Genomic DNA, 27,685 nt, shown 5'->3' with positions numbered 1-27,685 from the left:
GTTAGTTTAGAAAATAAGTCAAGACATTGACCTTGGTTGTCAGAGTACCAGGGTCAATTCATTTCCTTACCAGTATCCTGGGAGTTGGCAGCTTGAAGCAGGGCAGAGTTCAGGATGCCATACAATAAAATATGCATGCATGATTAACTCTAAGAGCTGTTTCATAGCTTCACTTATTCTTTTTAGTTCTACTAAATTTGAGGACATCTAAGAGTGTGTACTGAAGAAACTTCTGGAGTTATAAGCACCTCTCTTTTCTTCTCTAGTATAGCTTTTAGAATCAAAACAACATTTAAAGGAAGCATACTTGCCGCAGTTATATAGTTTTTATATACCTTTGCAAATCTAATTTTTTTGTATATAGATGGGAGAAGAGACTCTCCTACATTCTTTTTAGATCCCCGCACCACCCCACCATTTCTCAGAGTTGTGCAAATTGTGCGACCTAGAGCAGAGAGAGGGTAAAGGACCAGAGACACTTTCCTCCTTCTCACACAATTCTAGTCTACTTATTAAAGAAAAAACACTAATACAGTAGTTTTTGTTGCAATCATGGGATAAGTTAAAATTATTTTAAGCAACTGGTTTTTATTACTTATTTTAGTTCCACATAAAAGTTTATGTGAACAAATAGTTTCACATAGTTTTCACATGGCTAAAAAGGATTCTCTACTAGGCTAGTGAATCAGGAATTTTCAGACATAGTTGGAATGGAATGACAAAGTGCAGAATGCACATCATTTTGAATTACTGGAATGCTTTCAGTAGGAAGAATTGTTTTTGAATTTTCTAATCAATGTATTAGGCAGAGCAAAAGTTTTTAATTTTGAGAACGTTGAATTCTATCAAGTTTTTTCTATACTTTTTGTCTTGTATAAGGAATTGTTTGCCTAATCCTGTTATGAAAATTTTTTTCTATGTGTTCTTCTAAACTTTATACAGTTTTTCCACTTAGGTTTAGTCTCAATTTCGAGTTTATTTTTGTATAAAGCATGAGGTTTAGGCCAGAGTTCATTGTTTTGTATATGGATACTCATTTTGCCAAAACCATTCTTGAAGACACTATTCTTTTTTTGATTGAATTTCCTTTGCTCAATTGTCATAAAACAGTTAACTGTAGTATGTGACTCTGTGTCTGGACTCTATCGTGTTCCACTGATGTGTGCCTGTCCTTCCTCCAGTAACACACTTGCTTTGCTTTACTTTATTTAAGTATTAAAATTGTGTAGAGTTAAAAATCCAAATATCTTTTTCAAAGTTGTATTGGCCCAACTGCGCTTGCTATTGTTATTTAAATTTTACAACCAATTTGTTAATTTCTATAAAATAATAATATTTTGGGTTTTATTACAATTGTATTAAATTTGAGATTGATTTAGAAAGCAGCGATATCTTTACTAATCCATGAACACTAATCTGTTTTTTAGCCTTGTTTTCAGCCAGTCTCTCATATCTCTGGATTTGATAGAAGATTTTCTTGAATTGGCTAGTAGAGAGAAAACAGAAGATAAAGATAAACCCCTTATTTATAAAGGTAAGTTACAAACATTTGTATATCATAATTTTATTTTTTAAAGTCTCATTTTTTTTTAAGATGGGCATCATGGTTTGTGGGATGATACTCTTCCCCTATCCTGAAACCTTTGAGAATACAAACTTCATACATTTCATAATTACAACTTTATTTTTTTGTAATTACAACTTTAGGAACGTAGTGATTTTTCCCATTGTATGGACCTTCCCACCCCTCTTCCTCTTCCCTCTCCTATTCCCATTCTTAGTTTTAACTCAGAAGTATTTTTTATTAACTTTATACACATGATTTTTTTTTTGCCAGGCAGAGTTAGACAGTGAGAGAGAGAAAGACAGAGAGAAAGGTCTTCCTTCCGTTGGTTCACTCCCCAAATGGCCGCTACGGCCAGTGCGCTGCGCCGATCCGAAGCCAGGAGCAAGGTGCTGATCCTGGTCTCCCATGCGGGTGCAGGGCCCAAGGACCTGGGCCATCCTCCACTGCACTCCCAGGCCATAGCAGAGAGCTGGACTGGAAGAGGAACAACCGGGACAGAATCTGGCGCCCCAACCGGGACTAGAACCGAGGTGCCGGCGCCACAGGTGGAGGATTAGCCAAGTGAGCCGTGGCGCTGGCCTAAACATGATTTTTTTAAAAGATTGATTTATTTATTTGAAAGAATTACACAGAGAGAGAAGGAAAGTGAGAGTGAGAGTGAGAGTGAGAGAGAGAGAAAGTCTTCCATCCGCTGGTTCACTCTCCAGTTGGCTGCAACGGCTGGAGCTGTGACGATCTGAAGCCAGGAGCCAGAAGTTTCTTCCGGGTCTCCCACATGGGTGCAGGGGCCCAAGGACTTGGGCCACCTTGTACTGCTATCCTAGGCCATAGCAGAGAGCTGGATCAGAAGTGGAGCAGCTGTAACTAGAACCGGCGCCCATATGGGGTGTGGGCACTTCAAGCCAGGGCATTAGCCAACTGAGCCACAGTGCCGGTCTTATACACATGATTTTTTTTATAGAAAGCTTTTATTTAATAAATATAAATTTCATAGGTACGACTTTTGGATTATAGTGGTTCTTCCTCACATACCCAGCTTCCCACCCCCACTTCATTCCCACCTGCTATTCCCTCTCCTATCCCATTCTTCATTAAGATCATTTTTAATTATCTTTATATACAGAAGATCAACTCTATAATAAGTAAAGATTTCAACAGTTTGCACCCATACAGACACACAAAATATAAAGTACTGTTTGAAGACTCGTTTTACTTTTAATTCTCATAGTACAACTCATTAAGGACAGAGGTTCTACATGGGGAACAAGTGCACAGTGACTCCTGTTGTTGATTTAACAATTGACGCTCTTATTGCTGGACATCCGTCAGTGATCACCCGAGGCTCTTGACATGAGTGGGTCTCCCACGTAGGTGAAGGGACCCAAGGACTTGGGCCATCTTGTACTGCTTTCCCAGTCCATAACAGAGAGCTGGATTGGAATAGGAGCAGCTGGGACTAGAACTGGTACTCCTATAGGATGCTGGCACTGAAGGCCAGGGATTTAACCTGCTGCACCACAGCCCTGCCCTGAAAGAAATTACCCTTATATGGACGTCCGTACTTTTTTTTTCCCTGGGGAATAATGCCCTAATGATAAATGTTTTCATGTGCTCCTTACAATTCAGTGCTAGTTATACTTTGAGAATTTTTTTAACTTAATATTTTATTTATTATTTTTGAGATAACATTTTAAATTTACATTTTAGTCAAAGGCTTAATTCTCCACTAAATAAACAGTTCAACTAAGACAAGTTAAAAAATTAGTTCAGTAGGAAAATGGACAAAGGCTATAAACAATAATCAAATGAAAAAATGTTCAACTTCATTATATAGTAAATTTTTAAATAGTCACAGATATTACTAGTATATAGTAATATATATAGTAGTATATAATTCTTAAGGATGTATTTGACAACGATTTAAATGAAATTTTTTAAAAGATTTATTTATTCATTTAAAAGCAGAGATAGAGCGAGAGATAGAGAGAGGTGTCTTCCATCTACTGGTTCACTTCCCAGATGGCTGCAATGGCCGGAGCTTCGCCAATGTGAAACTAGGAGCCAGGAGCTTCTTCTGGGTATCCCACTTAGCTGAAGGGACCCAAGGACTTGGGCCATCTTCCTTCCACTGCTTTCCCAGGCCAGAGGAGAGAGGTACAGCGGAAGTGGAGCAGCTGGGAATCCAATCAGCGCCCATATGTGATGCTGGCGCAGCAGGCAGCGGCTTTACCTGCTTCACTACAGCGACAGCCCCTAAAAGAAATTTTGACAAAACACTATATTTCTAATAAACCTGATCATTCTCATTCCTCCCCTTTCTTTGTTTCTAGGCTCCTTTCTTATTGGTATACTTTTAACATATATATGTATAGTATGTATGTATATTTTTTATTTGACTATAAATATAGTCAGTTTAAACATATTTTATCATGTGTTTTTATAACATTAAAAACAATACAATTCATTAAAACAAAATTTAAGTTTATGCATATTTTAAATAATGCCTTTGAGGCACTAGCACCTTGGCGTACTAGATTAAGCCTCCGCCTGGCTGTTCCACATCTGATCCAGCTCCGTGCTAATGGCTGGAAAAACAGAGGAAAATGATTCATGTCCTTGGGCCCCTGCATCCATATGAGAGACCCGGAGGAAGCTCCTGGCTCCTGGCTTCAGATTGGCCCAGTTCTGGCCGTTTGGGCCATTTGGGGAATGAATCAGCAGGTGGAAGACCCCTCTCTCTGTCTCTCTCTCTGCAATTCTTCCTCTCAGATAAATAAATAAGTAAATCTCATATAACAAAATCTCTTATTGGGAAATGCTGCCGCCTGCAGTGACGGCATCGCATATGGGCACCAGTTCGGGTTACAGTTGCTCTGCTTCTGATCCAGCTCTCTGCTATGGTCTGGGAAAGCAGTAGAAGACTGGGCCACTGTACCTGAATGGGAGACCTGGAAGAAACTCTTGGTTCCTGGCTTTGGAACCCAGCAAATGGAATACCTCTCTCTCTCTCTCTCTCTCTCTCTACCTCTACCTCTATCTCTACTTCTCTCTCTATCTCTGCCTCTCTATAACTCTACCTTACAAATAAATAAATCTTTAAATTCAAAAAAGGATATAATGGCTAACATGGAGATTATAAGCACTCAAGAAGTAATTATTTTGTTGCAGTATAAATCCTAGAGTTTAGCATTCTTCATTTTGAAAGACTGAGGCTAATTATTTAGTACATGTTGGTTTGAAATACATTTACAACCCGTCAGAGAAGAGTTTTCATTGTTCTCTGATACCTGTATCAGTAAGTATTAATTTTATTACTCAGATTTTATGTTCTGGTAGTGTTTGATTATCTGCAAGTCTGTATTAAAGAATTTATATTAATTTACTTCAAGTCAATGGAAAATGTCCATTTTAATATATTCTTACAGAACTATAATTATATTTTCTCTGTCATTAATGGATAAAAACACTTATCATTGTTTTTCATTAATAATAAATGATTTTCAGAAAGGGTCACACAGCATACCTAGCTGTATATGATATTTAAGAGAGACATCCAATCAAAAAGATTTGGGAAGTTTCAAAATTTAATATACCCCAGGGAAATAGAAACACAAAGAATGCCAGGGTATATATATTAATATCATATATGGTGGAATACATGAAAAAGATCATAAAATGGGAGAGATATATTATGCTAGAGGTGTGGTTCAGTGACAAAGACCTTTGTAATAGCTGTATACCAAACACAGCATCTACATTTCTTTTTTTTTTTTAATAAGATTTATGTATTTATTTGCAAGTTAGTTACAGAGAGGGAGAAGGAGAGGCAGAGAGAGAAGGGGGGGGGTATCTTGCATCCTCTGGTTCATTCCCCAGATGGCTGCAGTGGCCAAAGCCAGGAGTCTCAAGCTTCTTCTGGGCCTCCCACGTGGGTGCCAGGGCCCAAGAACTCGGGCCATCTTCCTCTGCTTTCCCAGGCCATAGCAGAGAGCTGGATGGGAAGTGGAGCAGTTGGGACTTGAACTGGTGCCCATACGGGATGCTGGCACTGCAGGTGGCATCTTTAACCACTCTGCCACAGCACCAGCCTCCACGTTTCTTTTTTCTACTATATATCTGTCCATCTCTTTTTTTCTTTTTTTTCCTCTCTATCTAACTTCTATATATGGGAAAGAACATGAAGTATTTGTCTCTGGCTCATTTCACTTAGCATAATTATCACCAGTTACATCCATTTGAATCCAAATGTCAGGATATTATTCCTTTTGATGACTCAGTGATATTGCATTGTATATGTTTTCCACATTTTATCGATTCATATATTGATGGACATCTAGATTGATTCCATATCTTTGTCATTGTGCATAGTGATGCAAGAAATAGGCAAATGTAGGTATCTTACATTTGCTTTGGATCTATTCCCGGAAGTGGGCCATATGGTAGATCTAGTTTAACTTTTTTAAAGATTATTTTTTAATTTTAAGTTGTTACATAGAGAGGAGGAGATAGAGAAAAAAGAGAGAGATGTTTTATTTGTTAATTCACTCCCCAGATGGTCACAGTCGCCAGCACTGGGCCAAGCTGAAGCCAGGTGGTTCTTCCTGGTTTACCACATGGGGAGCAGGGGCCCAAACACTTGGGCCATCTTTTGCTTTTCCCAAACCATTGACAGGGACCTGGATCAGAGGTGAAGCAGCAGAGACACAAACTTGTGCATGTATGGAATACCATCATCAGAGATGGCAGCTTTACCTGCTGTACACAGAACCAACCACTCTTTAGTTTTTTGAGGACCCTCCATATTGTTTTTCATAATAGTTGTACTAATTTGTATTCCAGCCAACAGTGTATTAGGGTTCCCTTTTCCCACAACATTATCAGCAGTTATTATTTTATTTTTTTGATATTAGCCATGCTAACTATAATGGGATGATACCTCATTGTGGTTTTTATTTGCATTTCCCTGATGGGTAATGTTCCTGAGCATTTTTCTATGTTTATTGGCCTTTTGTATTTCTTCTTTTGTTTTAAACAGATTGTTTTAAACATCTTGTAATCTGATATCGTGATGCCTCTGACTTTATTTTTATCGTTCAGAATTGCTTTGGTTTTTGGATCTTTTGTGTTTTCAGGTGAATGTTAGGATTGTCATTACTATTTTGATGTGGATTGCAGTGAATCGGCAAGTCACTTTGGGTAGTATGGGCATTTTGCTAATATTAATTCTTCTAATCCTTAAAGATGGGAGGTCTTTTCACTTTTTTTATATCTTCAATTTCTTTGGTTAATGTTCTGTAGTTTTATTGTAGGAGTCTTTCACATCCTTGATTAAATTTATCCCAAGGTATGTATGTTTTATTGTAGCTATTATGAGTTGGATTTCTTTCATGAGTCTTTCCCACAGAGATTGTTGTATGTAAAATTCTACTGATTTTTTCCCCCAAGTTAAATCTCTTTACTATCACAATACAAAGTCTTGATGCAGAAAGACAATGAGAAAACCCTGGGAAATTGAGGGGAGGGGTTTATAAATCAAGAAAATCAGAATAAACAAACTAAAAAACCCAAGCAGCTTTTCACACACTGAGAGAGGCAGGGAGGCTGAGAGTAGCTGCAGTCCATGGGGAGGAGGGGAGTGCACTCCTCCTGGGACTTGCCCCTTGTCCCCTCACTCCCAGCTGCTCCTTAACTCCCTTTTGAGAGGGCTATACCCTTTCGGTATCTGCTCCTTTCTCTTGGGCCCTAGGATTCAACTAGTTCTGGCTTCAATTCCCTACAAGAATTCCTGAGATCTCAGGGACCCCAGCCAGCCCCTCCCCTGCAGTACCCCTTGATGGGGAGGGGCTGAGGAGCCCATAGAGTCCATAGGCATGTACACGGGAGTATAGGTTAGGAGCACAGGGAGATCTCTGAGTTCCCAGCCCACTCCAAAATCACACAAAGGGGAAGGCTACTATAGAACTTGGGATCCATGAGGGGTTGAAACAGAAGCAGGAAGAGGCCCACATCCCGGGCGTAGCCTGTCAGCAGGGGCCACCTCTGCAGGTGCTCCAGGGTTGCACACATGATAGGGAAGCCTATGTAATTACAGAAAGAGTGACAGAGAACTGGCCTGATCAGGTGTTCTGTACGGATGAAGAGGAAAGCAGTGTAGGCACCGAAGACAGCTGTGTAGAACTGGAATGCTTCAAACAGGAAGATGCTTCCCACACTGCTCTAGTGGAAACGCAGCTGCTCAATGATGTGGTGGAAATGGGCATCTCCAAAGAAGAGTGGGCAGGTGAACACTGCAGGGCCCAGGCCAGTACAGGGCACTAACATTGGCAGCATGCAGGCCTGGAACACCAGGTCCTCATTCAGGGGTGCGATCACTTGGTTCCGCAGACAGTGCACATCTGTGAGACAGTAGGCAGTAGGCCCAGGAGCGAGAAGCCAGGACAACTGTCAGCCCATCTGTTAGGTCACAGGGGCAATCCATAGAGAGCTGCATCAGTGGACCCAAGAAAAGGATCTGGGCAGTTCACTCTTCCAGACGTACCTGCTCCCCATGTAGGAGAACATGGACACCCAGCAGCACAGCCCGGGCTCACACCACCACCTTGGGCTGTCATTCCAGCCATGACACCGGCAGCAGGCACAACCCGTCCCGCCCATTATTGCCATTGTGCCCCTCTACTGATTTTTGCTTGTTGATTTTATGTCCTGCAACTTTGTGGAATTCGTGTACCAGCTGTAAAAGTATATTGGTGTAGTGTTTTGCTTCCCCTATATAGAATTAAGTCATCTTCTAGCAAGTATAATTTGACATTCTGCTTTCCTATTTGAGTGCCTAAATACTACTTTCTGTGGCCTTAGGATTCTGGTTCAAACTACAGAACTATATTAAATAAGCCCAGCAAGAATAGACATTCTTGTCTGCTTCCAGATTTTAGTGGAGATACTTTCAGTTTTTCCTTACTTATTATGATATTGGCTGTGGGCTTGTCATATGTAGCCTTTATTATATTGAGGTATGTTCTTTCCATATATGATTTGTTCAGTATTCTTACATGCATGGATGTTATGTTTTATTACATACCTTCTCTGCATCTATAAAGATAATCATGTGATTTTTTATCCATTCTTTTGATGTAATATATTTAGTTCATGATTTGTGTTATGTTGAACCATCCTGCATTCCTGGGATAAACCAACTTGGTTGGGGTGAATGATCTTTTTTATGTGTTGTTAGATTTGATTTGCTAGTATTTTCTTGAGCCTTTTTGCATCTATATTTGTCAGGAATGTTGGTCTATAGTTTCTTTTCTGTTGTATCCTTGTCTCGTTTTGGAATCAGGGTATGATGCTAGCCGCATAAAACGAGTTTGAAAGAGTCTCTTCCCTTACAGTTTTTTGCAATAGTTTGAGAAGAATTGGTATTAGTTCTTCTTTAAAATTTTGGCAGTAGAGCCATCTGGTCCTGGCTTCTTTGTTGGGAGACTTTATTAGTGACTGAATCTCATCACTGCTTGTTTAGGTTTTTGATATCTTTGTGATTAGTAAATTAAATTTCTAGGAATGTGTCTAGTTTTCTTTGTTTTCTAATTTGTTGTCATGTAGTTGTTCATAATAGTTTCTAGTGATTCTTTGTATTTCTGTGGTTTTAGTTGTAATATCTTATTTTTCTTCTCTGATTTTGTTGATTTGTCTTCTTAGTCTAGCAAATGGCTTATCTGTTTTGTGTATCTTTTCAGAGAACTAACTCTTCACTTCATTAATCTTTTGTATCATTTTTAAAGCTTTTATTGTTTAAGTTTTATTCTTTCCTTCCTCTCAATTTTGCATTTGCTTATTCTTGTTTTGATAAATCCTTGAGATGCATTATTTGTTTATTTGATAACTTGCCTTTTTATGTAGGTATTTATTGCTATAAACTTTCCTCTTGGTATTGTTTTTGTTGTATCCGTTAAGCTTTAATATGTTGTGTTTCTGTTTACATTTGTTAAATTTTCCTTTTGATTTCTTCAAAATGACTCATAATTCATTCAGGAGCATGTTCTGACTCCATGCATCTTTATAATTGCTAGAGTTTCATTTGTCGATTGCTAGTTTTACTCCATTGAGTTCAGAAAAGATACATGGTGTGATTCTTTTTTTTGAAACTTGTGGCCAATCCTATAGGATGTTCTAATGTACTGATGAATATGTATCCTGCAACTGTAATATGGAATGTTCTAGAATGTTCTGTGAATATCTGTTAAGTCCATTTAATCAGTTGTATAGTTTAACTGTTGGTTTCTGTGTAGTTTGTTTGTCTAGATGTCTGTCCATTGATGAAAATGGCATGTTGGAATTATCCAACTATTATTGTATTGGAGCTTATCTTTCTCATTATATTTAGTAACATTTGTTTTATAAAATTCCATGCTCCAAGGGGCTGTTATTGTGGTGTAGCTGGTTGAGCTGCTGCCTGCAACATTGGTGTCCCATATGGGTACCAGATTGAGTCCCGGCTGCCCTCCTTCCAATCCAGCTCCCTGCTAATGGCCTGGGAAAAGCTTTGGAAGAAGGCCCAAGTGTTTGGGCGCCTGCTACTCTTGTGGGAGACCTTGAAGAAACTCCTGGCTCCTGGCTTTGGTCTGGCCCAGCCCCTGCTATTGCTGCCATCTAGCAAGTGATGAAGCAGATGGAAGATCTTTCTCTCTCTCTGTAACTATTACTTTGAAATAAATAAATAAATCTTAACAAAAAGAATACTAGTTGCTCTGGCATTAGGTGCATATACACTGGTCATATCTTGTTAAATTGATCCCTTGGTTATTATATGATGCTATATTTGTTTTCTTTTTTATTATTATTATTTTTTTGACAGGCAGAGTGGACAGTGAGAGAGAGACAGAGAGAAAGGTCTTCCTTTTGCCGTTGGTTCACCCTCCAATGGCCGCCAAGGCTGGTGCGCTGCGGCCTCCGCATCGCGCTGATCCGGAGCCAGGAGCCAGGAGCCAGGTGCTTCTCCTGGTCTCCCATGCAGGTGCAGGGCCCAAGCACTTGGGCCATCCTCCACTGTCTTCCCAGGCCATAGCAGAGAGCTGGCCTGGAAGAGGGGCAGCCAGGACAGAATCTGGCGCCCCAACCGGAACTAGAACCCGATGTGCCAGCGCTGCAGGCGGAGGATTAGCCTATTGAGCTGCGGCGCTGGCAGCTGTATTTGTTTTCTTATAGGTTTTGTTTTAGTCTATTTTTTCTGCTTTCTTTTTATTTCCATTTGCTTGAGCTATCTTTTTCCATCCCTTCACTTTCAGTCTGTATGTGTCTTTACCAGTGAATTAAGTTTCTTGTGGTTGGCAAATTATTCAGTCTTGTTTTTTAATCCATTTATTTAGTCTATATCGTTTTGTTTGTCAATGTAGTCCATTTACATGCAGTTATTGTTGTAATAACTTGCCTGTTGCTTTAAAATTTTTTTTTTACTATCTTTTGCTCTTTTTCTAGTAGGTTTTATACTTTCATACTTTTTCATGATGGAAGTTACCTTTCTGTATGTAGTACACACTGAAGTATCATTTATAAGGTTAGTCAGGGGATCATGAATTTCGTTTTTGATTGTCTTGGAAAGTCTGTATTTCTCAATCATTTATGAAATGTAGCTTCACTGGGTAAAGTGTCCTGGACTGGAAGACTTTTTTCTTTCAGAATATGGTCTATATCTCTCCATTTACTCCTGATCTCTAAGGTTTTTATTGAAAAAGTGCTGCTGCTTGCAATGCCAGCATCTCATATGGGCACTGGTCTTTGATACTCCACTTCCAGTCCAGCTCCCTGCTAATGTCCCTGAGAAAGCAGCAGAGGGTGGAGTAAGTCCTTGGGCTTCTACACCCATCTGTGAGACTCAGATGGAGTTCCAAGTTCCTGGCTTCTGTCTGGCCCAGCTCTGGCTGTTGTGGCCATTTGGGGAGTGAACCAGCAGATAGAAGATATCTCTCGCTCTCACTCTTGCTCTCCTTCTCTCTCTCTTTCTCACTGTTTCTCTGACTCTACCTCTGTCTTTCAAATAAAGAAAAAATTAAAAAAAATCTATTGGGAAGGACTGCCACTGTGGCATAGTGGGTAAAGCCACCGCATGTAGTACTGGCATCCCATATGGGTGCCAGTTTGAGTCCCGTGCTCCGTTTCCAACTCTGCTATGGCCTGGGAAAGCAGCTGAGGATGGCCCAAGTCCTTGGGCCCTATACCCATGTGGGAGATCTGGAAGAAGCTCCTGGCGTTGGGTCAGTGCAGCTCTGGCAGTTGCAGCCATCTGGGGAGTGAACCAGCGGATGAGAGAACCCCCCTCTTTGCTTCTGCCTCACTGCAATTCTGCCTATCAAATAAAGAAATAAATAAATCTTAAAAAAAAATTCTAGGGACTGGTGCTATGGTGCAGCAGGTTAACGCCCTGGCCTGAAGCGCCGTCATCCCATTTGGGTGCCAGTTCGAGACCCGACTGCTCCACTTCTGATCCAACTCTCTGCTATGGCCTGGGAAAGGAGCAGAAGATGACTCAAGTCCTTGGGCCCCTGCACCGGCGTGGGAGACCCAGAAAAAGCTCCTGGCTTTGGATTGGCGCAGCTCCGGCACTTGTGACCAATTGGGGAGTGAACCATCAGATGGAAGACCTCTCTCTCTGTGTCTCTGTCTGTCTGTTTCTGCCGCTCTTCTCTTTGTTTAAGTCTAACTTTCAAATAAATAAATCTTTAAAAAAAATTCTGGCCCCCATCTCTCTCTTTTTAAAAGAAAGATTCATTTATATTTATTTGAAAGGCAGAGGGAGAGAGATACCTTCCATTCACTCCTCAAATGACCACAACAGCCAGGTCTGGCCCAGGCCTAAGCCAGGAGCCTGAAACTCCATCCTAGTCTCGCACATTGGTGGCTGAGGTCCAAGTACCTGTCTTCTCCAGCTTCCTTCCCAGGCACTGTTAGCAGGAAGCTGGATCAGAAGTGGAACGGCCAGTACTTAAACTGGCATTCCGATACAGGGTACTTGTGTCAGAAATCACATATTCATCCACTGCATCACAATGCTGTCTCCTAGATCTTCTTACTTCTGTTTTGTTCCCCGTTTTCCAACCTATCTTCCTTCTCTCATCCCTTTCCAACTTATAATCATTACTATTCTAATTTCAGATTGACTATGTTTTTGTTGCTTCCATATATGAAAGAGATGGCATTTGTCTTTCTGTGTTTAAATTAACATAATAATCTCCAGTTCCATCCATTTTGCTTTGAATGTCAAGATTTTACACTTTTGTGTTCGAATAATACTCCATTATGTATACACCCATATTTTCTTTAGCCATTCAACTCTTGATGATTCCATATTTTGGCTATTGTGAATAGTAATACAATAAACATGAGAGTGTAAGTGTCTCTTCCATAGGCTAATTTCATTTTCTTTGAATATGTCTACCCCAAAGTGGGATAGCTGGGTCATATGGTAGAAAATCTATTTTAAGTATTTTATACGAACAAAGTCTATTCTTTTTTAAATAATTATTTATTTATTAGAGAGCTAGAGTTACAAGACAGAGAGAGGGAGACACTGAGAGAAATGTCTTCCATCTGCTGGTTCATTCTTCAAATAGCCACAATGGCTGGAGCTGAGCTGATCTGAAGCCAGGAGCTTCTTATAAAGGGTCTCCCACGTGGGTACGGGGGCCCAAGCCGTTGGGCCATCGTCTACTGATTTCCCAGAGAGCTGGTTCAGAAGTGGAGCATCTAGGACTCAAACTGGTGCTCATATGGGATGCAGGCAGCACAGTTGGAAGCTTAGCCCACTGTGTCACAGCACCTGCCCCACAAAGTCTATTCTTAACTACTATCCCATACTGTCAGCTTTTAAATGTTGTATTCATGGAAGTGAATATAGATTATTCATTTGCATTATCAAAAAAGTATGCTAATAATGCACTACTTTCCATTCATTTATTATTAGCATATTTATGTTAATAAGTATCCTGTTCAATTGAACAATTAATGTAGATGTGACTCTAACCACTTACGTTTTTATCCAGCTATCTATCTAAAATTATTTTTGCCTTTGGGCAGGCATTGCACCAGCTTCCCATATTGGCACTGGTTCAAGTCCCAGCTGTTCCATTTCCCATCCAGCTCCCTGCTAATTGCCTGGGAAAACAGTGGAAGATGGTCCATGTGCTTGGGCCCCTGTCACCAACATAGGAGACCTGGATGAAGCTCCTGGCTCCTGGCTTTGGCCTGACTCAGTTCCACCTGTTGCAACCATCTGGGAGTGAACCAGCAGATGGAAGGAAGTCCAACCTCTCTCTCTTTAATTCTGACTGTTGGAATAAATAAATCAGTCTTAAAATTTTTTTAAAAAGACTGTTGGGGGCTGGCGCCATGGCTTACTTGGTTAATCATCCGCCTGCGGTGCTGGCATCCCATATGGATACCGAGTTCTAATCCTGGTTGCTCCTCTTCCAGTCTAGCTCTCTGCTATGGCCCAGGAGAGCAGTGGAGGATGGCCCAAGTGTTTGGGCTCCTACACCTGGCTCCTGCCTTCAGATCGGCGCAGCACTGGCCATAACGGCCATTAGGGGAGTGAACCAACGGAAGGAAGACCTTTCTCTCTGTCTCTCTGTCTCTCTGTCTCTCTGTCTCTCTGTCTCTCTCTCTCTCTCTCTGTCTGACTCTACCTGTCAGATGAAAAAAAAGGAACAAATTTTTGCCTAGCATGTGTATGCCTTGTTTTTCTAATTGAAAGAAATAAAACAATAAATAAAATGTCTTTCTCAGGCATTACTGAATTTTCAGCAAGGAAGTTCTGTGTTTTCAATATAAGTAAAGACATGGGTATTAATAAACACGGGGAAAAGCATCTTTTTTGTTACTTCTTTAGTAACAAATTTTTTTAGTAATAGTGTGGAATGTGGTAATATGAATTTTGCTTGGATGAGAGATAGCCTGGTTTTTACAGTTGTAGAATTTTTTTTAAAGATTTATTTATTTATTTGAAAGTCATAGTTACACAGAGAGAAGGAGAGGCAGAGAGAGAAAGGTCTTCCATCCAATGGTTCACTCCCCAGATGGCTGCAAGGGCCAGAGCTGCGCGGATCTGAAGCCAGGAGCCAGGAGCTTCTTAAAGATCTCCCACCTGGGTGCAGGGGCCCAAGGACTTGGGCCATCTTCTACTGCTTTCCCAGGCCACTGCAGAGAGCTGTATCGGAAGAGGAACAGCCGGGACTAGAACTGGCACCCATATGGGATGCCGGCGCTTCAGGCCAGGGCGTTAACCCTCTGGCCAGAGCGCTGGCCCCACAGTTGTAGAATTGAAATGGAAATTATGTGTGATAAAATATAAAAATACCATAAGCACTTTATATTTTACCATCACAAGTTTTTTTTGTAATTTCAGCTGTTTAAAAGTTGACATGTTGCGGGGCAACACTGTGGCACCCCAGCGTGCAGCACTGTCATCCCATATGTTTGCCAGTTCCAATCCCGGCTTCTCCATTTCTGATCCAGCTCTTTGCTAATGCGCCTGGTTAAGCAATAGAGGATGGCCCAAGTCCTTATGTCCCTGCACCCATGTAGGAGACCCAGAAAAAGCTCCTGGCTTTGGATCAGCTCAGCTCTTGTAGTTGTGGCCATTTGGGGAGTGAACCAGTGGGTGGAAGACCACCCCCCTTCGTTCTACATACCTCTCTTTGTAACTCTTTGAAATAAAGAAATAAATAAAGAAAATCTTTTTAAAAAAGTTGATATTTTGGATCACTAACTTTTCTTTAAAGATTTATTTTATTTGAAAGTCAGAATTACACACACACACACACAGAGAGAGAGAAAGAGAGAGAGAGAGAGAGAGAGAGAGGTCCTCCATCCATTGTTCACTCCCCGTTTGGCCGCAATGGCCGGAACTGCGCTGATCCTGAGCCAGGAGCTTCCTCCGGGTCTCCCATGCGGGTGCCAGGGGCCCAAGGACTTGGGGCCATCTTCCACTGATTTCCCAGGCCACAGCAGAGAGCCGGATAGGAAGTGGAGCAGCCGAGTCTTGAACCGGCACCCATGCGGGATGATGGCCCAGGGGGTGAAGCGGCTTCCACAGCGCTGGCCCCTGGATCACTAACTTTCAAAGTTGCAGTCTTTATAAGGACACACGCATGCAAGTGAAATACTCATTAAATGGGAGTATATGCTGAAATTTGTGCCTTAGGTAGTTTCTAGCACTTAGGAAGCAGTTGATAACGATTTGTTCAAAGAATGCGTAAAGGTATTTTGTCTTTGATTTTTATCTGATCATTATCCAATTGATCATTAGAAGGGATAAAATCTGGCCCATGTGGATTTAGCCTCATGAACAGTACAGTTTCTTCATATTCTTTGTGGCAGTTTATAAAGATTCTGGCCAATTTTAAGAAATTCTCATATATGCTAATCAATATTTCAGTGAATTCTATGATGAATTAATTAAGAGCAAAGTATGTTTTGCTATGCGAATAGAGTGTATATAACTTGCTTTTAAATGGCAAGCAAGGAAGACAATCTACTTACTACTAGCAGAGCAAAATGTCCAATACCTTTTGTGTTTTCTTATTAAATTTCCAGGTGAAGGGAAGTGGCTCCGAAACATTGACTACTATCGTTTAGATGGTTCTACTACTGCACAGTCAAGGAAGAAGTGGGCTGAAGAATTTAATGATGAAACTAATGTGAGGTAGGAAACAGTTTCCATAGATATAGAAACTTCTTTTAAAATTCATTTTTAAATCATATATAGTGGGACAGTCATTTGGCATGGTAGTTAAGATGCTAATTGGGATGCCTGCATCCCGGATCATAGTGCCTGGATTCTAGTCCTGGCTCTGTTCCCAATTCCAGCTTTCTGCTAATGTACACCCTTGGAGGTGGCAAATGCTTAGGTTCCTGCCACCCCTGTGGAGACCCTGATTTAGTTCTTGGCTTCTCCCTTATGCCTGGCCCAGCCCTGGCTATTGTGGGTATTTGAGGAGTGAACCAGCAGATGGGAGTGAGTTTGTTATCATTCTCTATCTCTATCTCATTCTCTCTCTTTCTGTGTGTGTGTGTGTGTATGTGTCTACCTTTCAAATAAATACAAATTTATGCACCATAAAACTTTTTTAATACACGCTTGTATAATTTTTGACAAATGCAAAATACATTTAGGATACCAAATGGTTTCATCACTCCCTCAAGAAATTCACTCATGAATCACCTAATTTGTAACTTTCTGAATCTTACATCCTTTAGTTAGTGCAATTCATTTGAGATTCATCCATGTTGTTGCATATGTTCCTTTTTTTGTTGATTAGTAGTCCATAGAGATGTATCAGCTTGTTTAGTCACTTCCACTTGAGGGATATTTGAATCATTTCTAGATCTTGTAATTAAAATCAATGCTGCTGTACATACTAACAATTAAATATTACTCAGCCATAAGAAAGAATGAATTCTTGTTATTTGGAACAATGTGAATGGAATTAGAGGTCATTATGTTATATGAAATAACCTAAACACAGAAAGACAAATATTATATAATCTTTTATATGTGGAGTCTAAAAAATACACAATCTAATAGAGTATGTTTAATGATCTCATTAAAAGGAGTTTAATGATCTCATTAAAATATAATGATGGTTGTCAGAGGCTTGGGAGGGAATTGGCAAGGGAGGCTTGGAGAAAGGTTATTCTAGATAGGAATAAGAAATGTCGGAGTCTGGGCCGGCGCTGCGGCTCACTAGGCTAATCCTCTGCCTTGCGGCGCCGGCACACCGGGTTCTAGTCCCAGTCGGGGCACCGATCCTGTCCCGGTTGCCCCTCTTCCAGGCCAGCTCTCTGCTGTGGCCAGGGAGTGCAGTGGAGGATGGCCCAGGTCTTTGGGCCCTGCACCCCATGGGAGACCAGGAGAAGCACCTGGCTCCTGCCGTCGGATCAGCGCGGTGCGCCGGCCGCAGCGCGCTACCGCGGCGGCCATTGGAGGGTGAACCAACGGCAAAAGGAAGACCTTTCTCTCTGTCTCTCTCTCTCACTGTCCACTCTGCCTGTCAAAAAAAAAAAAAATATGTCGGAGTCCTTTCACAGTGAGTGACTACAGATAACATTAAGGCAGTGTATATTTTTCTGTTTAAAAAAATAGAAGGTAGAATTTTAGGTGTTTTCACTATAAAGAAATGTTAAATGCTTGTTGTGATAAATATATTTACCCTGATCGGACATTACAGAATCTATACATGCTGTGAAACATCACAAAGTACTCCATGTATATGTACTATTTTTTTATGTCCTTTAAACTTTTAAAAACAAATAAATTTTAAAAAAACCAAAGGTGCTCTAAACATTCATGTACACATTTTTGTGTGAACATAGGTATTTACCTAAGTGAAATGAAAATCCAAGATTGTAATTGCTGGATTGTATGGTAAGTTTATGTTTGTCTTTGTAAACAAAAAATCACTTCAGTTTTCCAAAGTGACTGTACAATTTTATATTCCTCTCAGGAGTGTATGAGAGTTCCAGTTGTTCTTCATCCTTGTCTTACTTAGTATTGGCATGCTCTTTTAAAAAGTTACCTTATTTTCTAAATCTCTTTTGATGTTTCAGGTTTTTTTTAAAGATTTTATTTATTTATTTGGAAGTCAGAGTTACACAGAGAGATGAGAGGCAGAGAGAGAGAGAGAGGTCTTCCATTCACTGGTTCACTCCCCAGATGGTTGCAATGGCTGGAGCTGCGCTGATCCGAAGCCAGGATCCAGGAGCCTCCTCCAGGTCTCCCACGCGGGTACAGGGGCCCAAGGACTTGGGCCATCTTTCACTGCTTTCCCAGGCCACAGCAGAGAGCTGGATCAGAAGTGGAGTAGCCAGATCTGGAACCAGAGCCCATATGGGCTTGGTTCTAACTTTTTCTACTAGGTGTATAATGGTACGTTGTGATTTTATTTAGTCTTTCACTAATAATAAATGACACTAAACATCTTTTCATGTGTTTATTGGTGACTTTTTAAAATTTTTGAGAGACAGAGACAGACAAAAAGAAAGAGTTCCCATCCATTGCTTCACTCCTCAAATGTCCGCAGCAGCTGGCTCTCGGCCCAATCAAGACCTGGAGCCTGGAACACAATCCTTGTCTCACAAGTGGGTGGTAGGAATCGAATTACTTGAGCCTTCACTGCTGTCTCTGAGAGTCTGTATTTGTAGGAAGCTGGAGTCAGGAGCCAGAGCAAGGAATTGAACCCAGATACACTTGATTTGAGATATGGACATATTTTTTTTTTTTTTTTTGGACAGGCAGAGTGGGTAGTGAGAGAGAGAGAGAGAGAAAGGTCTTCCTTTTGCCGTTGGTTCACCCTCCAATGGCCATTGCGGCCGGCTCATCGTGCTGATCCGAAGCCAGGAGCCAGGTGCTTCTCCTGGTCTCCCATGTGGGTGCAGGGCCTGGAAGAGGGGCAACCGGGATAGAATCCGGCGCCCCGACTGGGACTAGAACCCGGTGTGCCGGCGCCGCAAGGTGGAGGATTAGCCTGTTAAGCCACGGCGCCGGCCGAGGTATGGACATCTTAACCTCTACATTAAACACCAACTCCTATATTGGCCATTTTTATGTCATCCTTTTTGACAAACTATTTAGTCTTATTGTTAACAGATTTTTGTTGTTGTTTAATTTAAGAGGTGGAGTTACACATAGTGAGAGGGAGATAACAGAGAGAAAGGTCTTCCATCCTTTGATTCACTCTCCAATGGCCGCAATGACCAGAGCTGTGCTGATCCATAGCCAGGAGCCAGGCACCTCTTCCTGGTCTCCCATGAAGGTGCAGGGGCCTAAGCACTTGGGCCATCTTCTACTGCATTCCTGGGCCACAGCAGAGAGCTAGATTGGAAGAGGAGCAGCCAGGACTAGAAGTGGTGCCCATGAGGGATGTCGGTACTGCAGGTGGGGGGTTAACCTACTGCGCCATGGTGCTGGCCCCCTGTGTTAACAGAATTTATCCTATCTTTGTATGTGTTGTAGAAATCTAAAGTACTATCTTTCACCGAAATTATAAATGTATTCTATATGCATTGTTGACATTGCTTTAAACTGTTATTAATTTACAAATTCAAGCTACTCTTGGAAAATTACAATTTATATATACATGCATTTGTTGTGACTCTGAGAATCTAATGTGTTGTTAAAGTTCTTGGGGCCGCTGCTGTGGCATAGAGGGTATAGCTGTCACCTGTAGTTCCGGCATCCCATATGTGTGCTTGTTCGAATCCCAGCTGTTCCACTTGTGATCCAGCTCTCTACTATGGCCTGGGAAACAGTGGAAGATGGCTCAAGTCCTTGGGCCTCTGCACCCATGTGGGAGACCCAGAAGAAGCTCCTGGCTCCTGGCTTCAGATTGGCGCAGCTCCTGCCGTTGCAGTCATTTGGGGAATGAACCATCAGATGGAAGACCTCTCTCTCTCTGTCTCTTGCTGCCTCTCTTCTCTCTGTGTATCTCTGACTTTCAAATAAAATAAATAAATCTTTTAAAAAATGCAGGGTCCTATGAACTCTTCCCTTAATTTTCCCTAATTGTTGGATTTTACATTCCTAGTATACATTTTATCATATGAAAACTAAGGAATTCATACTTTCAATATGTGTGTGTATATATATATATATATTCCTGTAGATGTTTACACTTAAACCACCAGTGAAGATAACAAAACTTCCATAACCACAAAGATCTTTCTTGTACTGCCCTTTCTTTTTAATGCTTATTTATTTGCATCTACTTGAAGGGCAGAGTGACAGAGGAAGAAAGAGGAAAGAGAGGTCATCCATCTGCTGGTTCATTCTCCCAGTGCCCACAGCAGCAAGGTCTCAGTCAGGCTGAAGCCAGGAGCCAGTATCTCCATCCAGGTCTCCCATATGGCTGGCAGGGGCCCAGGCACTTAAAGGCCATCTTCCGCTGCCTCCCAGTACACATTAGCAGGAAGTTAGATTGGAAACAGAACATTGGAACTGGAACTAGCATTCTAACATGGGTTGTAGGCTCCCCAAGCAGCAGCTGAACTTGTTGCATCAGAATGCCTACAAGTGATACTGCCTTTTTATAGTTACACCCATTCTTATCATCAGCCTTGCCTCTCCCCCTAACTCCTGACAATGACAAGTTTCTTCTCTGTCTCTAATTTTTTTAAAGATTTACTTTTTGAAAGTCAGAGCTACATAGAGGAGAGGTAGAGAGAGAGAGTTCTTCCATCCATTGGTTCACTCCCCAATTGGCCACAAGTGCCAGAGCTGCGCTGATCTGAAGCCAGGAGCCAGGTGTCTCCTCCGGGTCCCCTATGCGGGTGCAGGGGCCCAAGGACTTGGACCATCTTTTCACTGCTTTCCCAGGCCTTGGCAGGGAGCTGGATCGGAAGTGGAGTAGCTAGGTCTTGAACCAGAGCCCATATGGGATGCCAGCACTTCAGGCCAGGGCATTAATCCTTTGCAACGAAGCGCCAGCCCCTGTAATTTTTGTCTTATCAAAACTGTTATGTAAATGATATCATACTCTATATGTGATCTTTTGAGATTGGCCTTTTTCACTCAGCATAATGCCTTTGAGTTCTGTCCAAGTTGTCATATGTATGAATAGTTTGTTCCTTTTATTACAGAGTAGTAGTCCATAGTATGGGTGTACCAGAGGTTTAACCTTATAACCTATTGCAGAACATTTTGGCTATTAAATATAAATCTGCTACGAATACTTTGTTCTTATTCCGATAGGGTCATAGTCAAAGTGGGCAGAATTCTTAACCAGAATGGCTGTAACATTTTGTGTTCCCATCAGCAATGTGTGGGAGATCAGGTTTCTATGTATCCCATCAGAATTTGGTATTATCACTAGTTTTTTTATAAAATTATTTAGAGAGTAAACATGAGATTCAGAGTAAGAGAGTGTTCTCATCCACTGAAACCCTCCTCAAAGGCCTGTACATCTACCCCAACCCATGTCCTTCCCCTCCCCCCTGCAGACCAAAGCTGGGAAACCAGACAGAATTCAATCCAGGTCTCCCACATGGGTAGCAGCAATCACTTGGGCTGTCACTACTGCCTCCCAGGATTGACATGAGCAGGAAGCTGGATTTAGCTTCTCAAGTTAGTTATTGAACCCAGGGAATTTGGTGTGGCTTGCAAGCATCTTACCTGCTAGGCCAACTGTCCATCTCTAGTAATTACTAGCTTTTATTTTAGCTGTGCTGATAGGTGTGTGGTGATATCTCATTTTGGTACTAATTTTTGTTTCCCTGATGGCTAATTATATTGAACATAGTTTTCTTTATTTATTTGCCATTACATGCTGTATATCATCTTTGATGAAATATCTTTTCAGGTCTTTTTGTCTATTTTATGATTTAATTTATTGTGAACTTTTGAGAGTTCTTTATTTTATCTAGATATTATTTCTTTGTCAAATATAAGATTTGCAACATTTTCTCTCAATTATGACTTATATTTTTATCCCTTCACAGGGTCTTTTCATGGAGCAAAGTTGTTTTTTTTTTTTAAAGGAATTCCTTTAAAGATTTTATCTATTTGAAAGGCAGAGTTACAGAGAGGCTGAGAGAGGGAGGGAGGGAGAGGTCTTCCATCCAGTGGTTCACTCCCCAAATGGCCGCTTCGGCCAGAGCTGAGCTGATCTGAAGCCAGGACCCAAGAGCTTCTTCTGGGTCTCCCATGTGATTGCAGGTGCCCAAGGACTTGGGCCATCTTCCATTGCCTTTGCATGTCATAGCAGAGAGCTAGATGGGATGTGGAGCAGCTGGGACTCAAACCGGTGTTCATATGGGATGCCGGCACTGCAGGCAATGGCTAAATTTTGCATTGTGTATTTAAGTCTGTGGTGCATTTGAGTTACTTTTCTTTTTAAATTTGATTAATTTATAAGGCGGAGTTGCAGAGAATCTTCCATCCTCTGGTTTACTTCCCAAATGACTGCAATGACCACTGCTTTCCCCTGCCTTCCTAGTAGGGAGCTAGCTCAGAAGCAGAGCAACCAGGACTCGAATTGATCTTCTGATATGGGAACCTGGCATCCCAGGCAGTATCTTAACCTACTACGTACCACAATGCTGGCCCCCCCATTTTGAGTTATTTTTTGTGTTAAGTTAGAGTATCATATTTTTGGCTATGGATATGTAATTGCTCTAACATCATTTGACGAAAAAGCCATCCTTCCTTAACTGATTTTCTTTAGCAGAATTATGAAAAATCAGTTAATTATACTTGTATGGAGTTGTTCTATTCCATTAGTGTATATGCCTGTCCCTCTGTCATTACCAGAGTCTTGATTTGTATAGCTATAGAGGAAACCTTTTTAACAGCAGGTTGGATGATTCCTCCCACAATTTGTTACAAATTGTTTTAGCTAATCAGACTTGCTTTTCTGCATAAATCTTAGAATAATTGTTTCCATATCTGCAAAAACTTTGCTAAGATTTTTAAGGAAAATTATGATAAATTATTATTAGGCAGGAATGGATCTTTATTGGGTCTTCTGATCTGCGAATATAGTATAATTTTCTATTTGTGTTAATCTTTTATCAATTTTTTATAGTTTTCAGCATATAGGTCCACCTGTGTTTTATTTGATTTACATCTAAGTATTTCCTTTTTTCTCCGGGTGAGCTTGGTTTCCATGTGTTCATTGCTAGTATATAGAAATGCAATTGGTTTTTGAGTTTCTCTTTTGCCTGTGATTTTTAAAAATTTTTATTTAAGTTAAAGAAATTTCATATATTTCATATGTACAGATTTAGGAACATAATGATACTTCCTTCCCTCCCACCCAGGCTTCAACCCTTGTTTCCTCCTCCCTCTCCCATTCCCACTTTTTTTTTTTTTTTTTACAGCTGAGGAGTACTCCGTCTTGTATAGGTAGCATAATTTTTTTATCTGGTCTTCAGTTGATGGACATCTGGTTTGGTTCCATGTCCGGCGCTGGGCCAATCCAGAGCCAGGAGTTTCTTCTGAGACTTCCACACTGCTGCAGGGGCCCAAGGACTTGGGCCATCTTCTACTGCTTTCTCAGGTCGTAGCAGAGAGCTGTATCAGAAGTGGAGCAGCTTGGACTCAAACTGGCACCCTTGTGGGATGCCAGTACAGCAGGCAGTAGCTTTACCCACTATGCCACAGCACTGGCCCCAAGCATTTCTTTGTCTTTTAACACTTGAAAAATGTGTCTCTTCATCTAGTCTCCATAGTTTCTTATGAGAAACCTTCTGTTGTTCATGTTGTTTTCCCCCTTTAGGTAAGGAGTTCTTTATCTTGAGACTTTTATCTTCATTTTCAAAAGATGAGTGTTTTTTAACGTTTTGTATAGCTTTGTTTGGGTTTACTCTGTTTTTATTCAGCCTTTTTCTTGCTACATTTTAATAACTTTTAGCCATTATTTCTTTTTTTTTAAGATTTATTTCTTTTTTTTGAAAGTCAGAGTTACACAGAGAAGCAGAGGCAGAGAGAGAGAGAAGTCTTCCATCCGCTGGTTCACTCCCTAGATGGCTGTAACTGCTGGAGCTGCACTGATCCGCAGCCAGGAGCCAGGAGCTTCTTCTGGGTCTCTACACAGGTACAGGGGCCCAAGAACTTGGGCCTTCTTCCACTGCATTCCCAGGCCACAGTAGAGAGTTGGATCAGAAGTGGAGCATCCAGGACTCAAAACGGCGTTCATATAGGATGCCTGCACTGCAGGCAGCAGTTTTACTTGTTATGCCACAGTGCAGGTCCCGCCAATTTTTCTTTGAATACTTTTATAGCCCCTCCTTCCTTCCTGTTTCTTTTTGGACCTCTGATGACAAAAATGTTAGATCTTTTCTTAAAGTCCTATAGGTCCCTGAGTCTCTGAGTCTGTTTTATCCATTAAGTTTCTATCTACTGTTCAGATTGGATCATTTCCTACATCTGTCTGCAAAGTTTACAAAATCTTTTGTTTTCCCATTCTGCTGTTGTGCCCATCTTTTGAGTTCTTAAATTTCTGTTGTATTTTTCCATTTTTAAATTGCCGTTTCGTTCAATCTTTGTCTTTGCCTTACTGAGAGTTTTTATTTCTTTCATTTGTCTCAAAATGTGTTAGTAGTTGCTTATTGAAGCATATTGATAATTGCTACTTTTAAAATCCTTGTTCGACAATTCTAACATTTCAATCATCTCAGTGTTAGCATCTATTGATTGTCTTTTCTCATTCATGTTGAGAGTTTGCTAGTATTTATTATGGTAATCTTTCTATTAAACTGGGCCTTTTGGTTACTGCTAAATAATACTCTGGATCTTATTTAAATCTTCTCCTATAATAGATGTCTCTTGGGGCCAGCATTGTGGCATAGCAAGTTATGCCCCCGCCTATAACACCAGCATCCCATACATGCATCAGTTTGATTCCCAGCTGCTCTACTTCCTATCCAGCTCCTGGGATAGCAGTGGAAGATGGCCAAAGTGCTTAGACCCATGTACCCACTTGGGAGACCCGGAAGAAGCTCTAGGCTCCTAATTTCAGCCTGGCCCAGCCGCAGCCATTGTGGCCATTTGTGGAGTGAACCAATGAATGGAAGATTTTCTCTGTCTGTCTGTCTGTCTCTCTCTCTCTCTCTCTCTCTCTGCCTCTCCTCCTAACTCTTTTAAATAAACAAAAAATAAATCTATATATGTGTGTGTGTGTTTATGTATAATAGATGTCTTCTGAAAAATGTTCTTCCAGGGCATGAAGTGCTCCACTTCACCATTCCCAGTTAAGAGTGTGGGAGTTTTCTGTCCTGCCTAGACCTCTGCTGATCCTGCCTTGCCTGGGAGGATTCAGATTGTTTATGTCTCCCGTCTTAACCTCCACTGATACTACAGTGGGTAGCTTCACTAGTGGTTAGGTGGTGGTAAAATTCCAGCTCTCTATTAGTCTTCTTTTGATACCACCTCAGTAGGTAGGGTAAGAGGTTTTCTTGTAATCACTGGGTGTAGGTTGATGCCTTGGTGAGGGGTCTGTAAGAGAGGACCTTGTTAAATCAGCCTTCTGACAAAGTCCTGTAGTACCTTGAGAAAACTGTGTAAGTGGAAAAGAGTATTGATACATCTGCATCTTTTTCCTTACTGCTTAGCTGGAGTTGACTCATTCTCTCAACATTTCCTGTTTTGTTACTGATAGAGAAGGCAGAGTTTTGGGGAGAGGTTTTTTTTTTGTTTGTTTGTTTGTTTGTTTGTTTTGACAAGACTGATGACATTTCTAAGTTTCTGGAGGTTCTTAAACAACCAGTATAGGATAACTTAGGCATAAAATAAAGCCTATAGAACTTACTGTCATGTTGTCCCTTAGATCCCAAGGTCCCAAGCTAGTGTACCTCCTTCTTGCTTTGCAAAGTTGTAACTTTTATGTATAATATCCAGGGAGTTATCTGTATTTATTACTTTTATTTATGTTTTATTTATTTGAAAGGCAGAGGGACAAAAGGAGATCTCCCATCTGCTCTTTCACTTCCCAGATGCATGCAACAGCCAAGGCGGCGCCTGGCTGAAGCCAGGAGCTGGGAACCCACTCCAGGTCATTCATGTAGTTGGCAGAGACCCACTGGCTTGAGCTATTAACTGCTGCTTCCTGTGGGCTTCAGAAAGTTCCTTGAAATGTGTATTATGAGGGGCCGGCGCTGTGGCTCACTTGGTTAATCCCCCACCTGTGGCGCCAGCATCCCATATGGGCGCCGGGTTCTAGTCCCAGTTGCTCCTCTTCCAGTCCAGCTCTCTACTGTGGCCTGGGAAGACAGTGGAGGATGGTTCAAGTGCTTGGCCCTCTGCACCTGCATGGGAGATTAGGAAGAAGCACCTGGCTCCTGGCTTTGGATTGGTGCAACGCTGGCCGTAGCGGCCATTTGGGGAGTGAACCAACTGAAGGAAGACCTTTGTCTGTCTTTCTCTCTCTCTCTCTCTCTCTCTCTCTCATTGTCTATAAATAAATTTTAAAAAAAGACCCTGATATCTGGGTCATTGTTTAAAGAAAAAGAAATGTGTATTATGAGACACTGTGTATAAATTTCAATATTTTTGCACCAAAAAATAAACTTACCTTTTAAAACTTATGTATTTATTAATTTGAAATATTTATGGGGCAGAGTAGGGGGAGAGAGAGATTGATCTTCCATATGCTGGTTCATTTTCCAAGTGGCCTCAATGGCCAGAGCGGATCCAGGATGAAGCCAGGAGCTTCATCCAGGTCTCTCATGTGGGTGGCAGGTGCGCAAGCAATTGGACCATCTTCTGCTGCCTTCTGCAGGCCATTAGTAGGAAGCTGGATTGGAAGTGGAGCAGCTAGGACATGAGCTGGCACCCAAATTGGGATGCTGGCATTGCAGGCAATTCCACTATGCCACAATGCCAGCCCTGTAAACTTACCTTTTAATTCCATTTTTTCCTACAAACTTTTTCAAGTGGCCCTATATATTTCTGTTTGTATATGCCTGTGTGATATTGCTGGGTGATAGGTGTTTCAGCTTTAGCTTATACAGCCAGAACATTTTTCCAAAATCACACTGGTAGTGTGTTGTGTATGTTTTGGTTGATTTCTATCTTTGCCACAAGTTGATGCTATTCTTCCTTACAGCTGTTTTGATGGATACGTAATGTAAGTCTTCAACTTTAATTTGTATTTTTCTGGTAACTAATTCCAAGTGAATTTTAATTTTAGAACCAAAAACAATAAGCATTTCATGAGGAAACATCAAGGGTTATTTTCCTGAACATTTTCATAAACAGGACAAAGAACCAACCATAATAGGGGAGATTGATAAGTTGAACTTTATTAAGATTAAGACCTTCTATTCATCAAAGGTGTGATGATTAATTTTATTTATCAGTTTGACTGAATTGGGGGATGCTGGTAAAATATTTCTGAATGTATCTTTGAGGAGGTTTTCTGAACGAGATTAGCATTTGAACCAGTAGACTGAGTGAAGATTACCCTCATTGATGTATAATTGCTTCTGTTGAGGACACATGAATAGAAAGGCAGAAAAAGGCTAAATCTACTTTCTTACTTGAACTGGGGCATTAGCGTCTCCTGCCCTTTGAGATTAGTCCTCCTGGCTTATCCAGCTTTTGGACTGTGAGTCACCTCGTGGTGTTTTTTTTTTTTT

The 27,685-nt window shown here is 41.1% G+C and overlaps 1 protein-coding gene and 1 pseudogene across 9 annotated transcripts in view; one reads left to right on the top strand and one right to left on the bottom strand.

Annotated features, from left to right (window-relative positions):
* Positions 1-27,685, top strand: part of ATRX (ATRX chromatin remodeler) — a 202,620-nt gene that overhangs the window by 134,505 nt on the left and 40,430 nt on the right. For all 9 annotated transcript variants that reach the window (XM_062184328.1, XM_062184325.1, XM_062184324.1 and 6 more), the window contains 2 exons: positions 1,428-1,534; positions 16,151-16,259. In XM_062184328.1, coding sequence (XP_062040312.1) covers positions 1,428-1,534; positions 16,151-16,259 — 216 coding nt within the window. The remainder of the gene's footprint in view (positions 1-1,427; positions 1,535-16,150; positions 16,260-27,685) is intronic.
* LOC133753628 (CAAX prenyl protease 2-like) lies at positions 7,457-8,230 on the bottom strand (annotated as a pseudogene).

This window comes from Lepus europaeus, chromosome X (assembly GCF_033115175.1).
Source record: "Lepus europaeus isolate LE1 chromosome X, mLepTim1.pri, whole genome shotgun sequence".
NCBI lineage: Eukaryota > Metazoa > Chordata > Mammalia > Lagomorpha > Leporidae > Lepus > Lepus europaeus.
The sequence above is the reverse complement of the archived record's forward strand: the minus strand, read 5'-3'. Positions and strand labels throughout refer to the sequence as shown.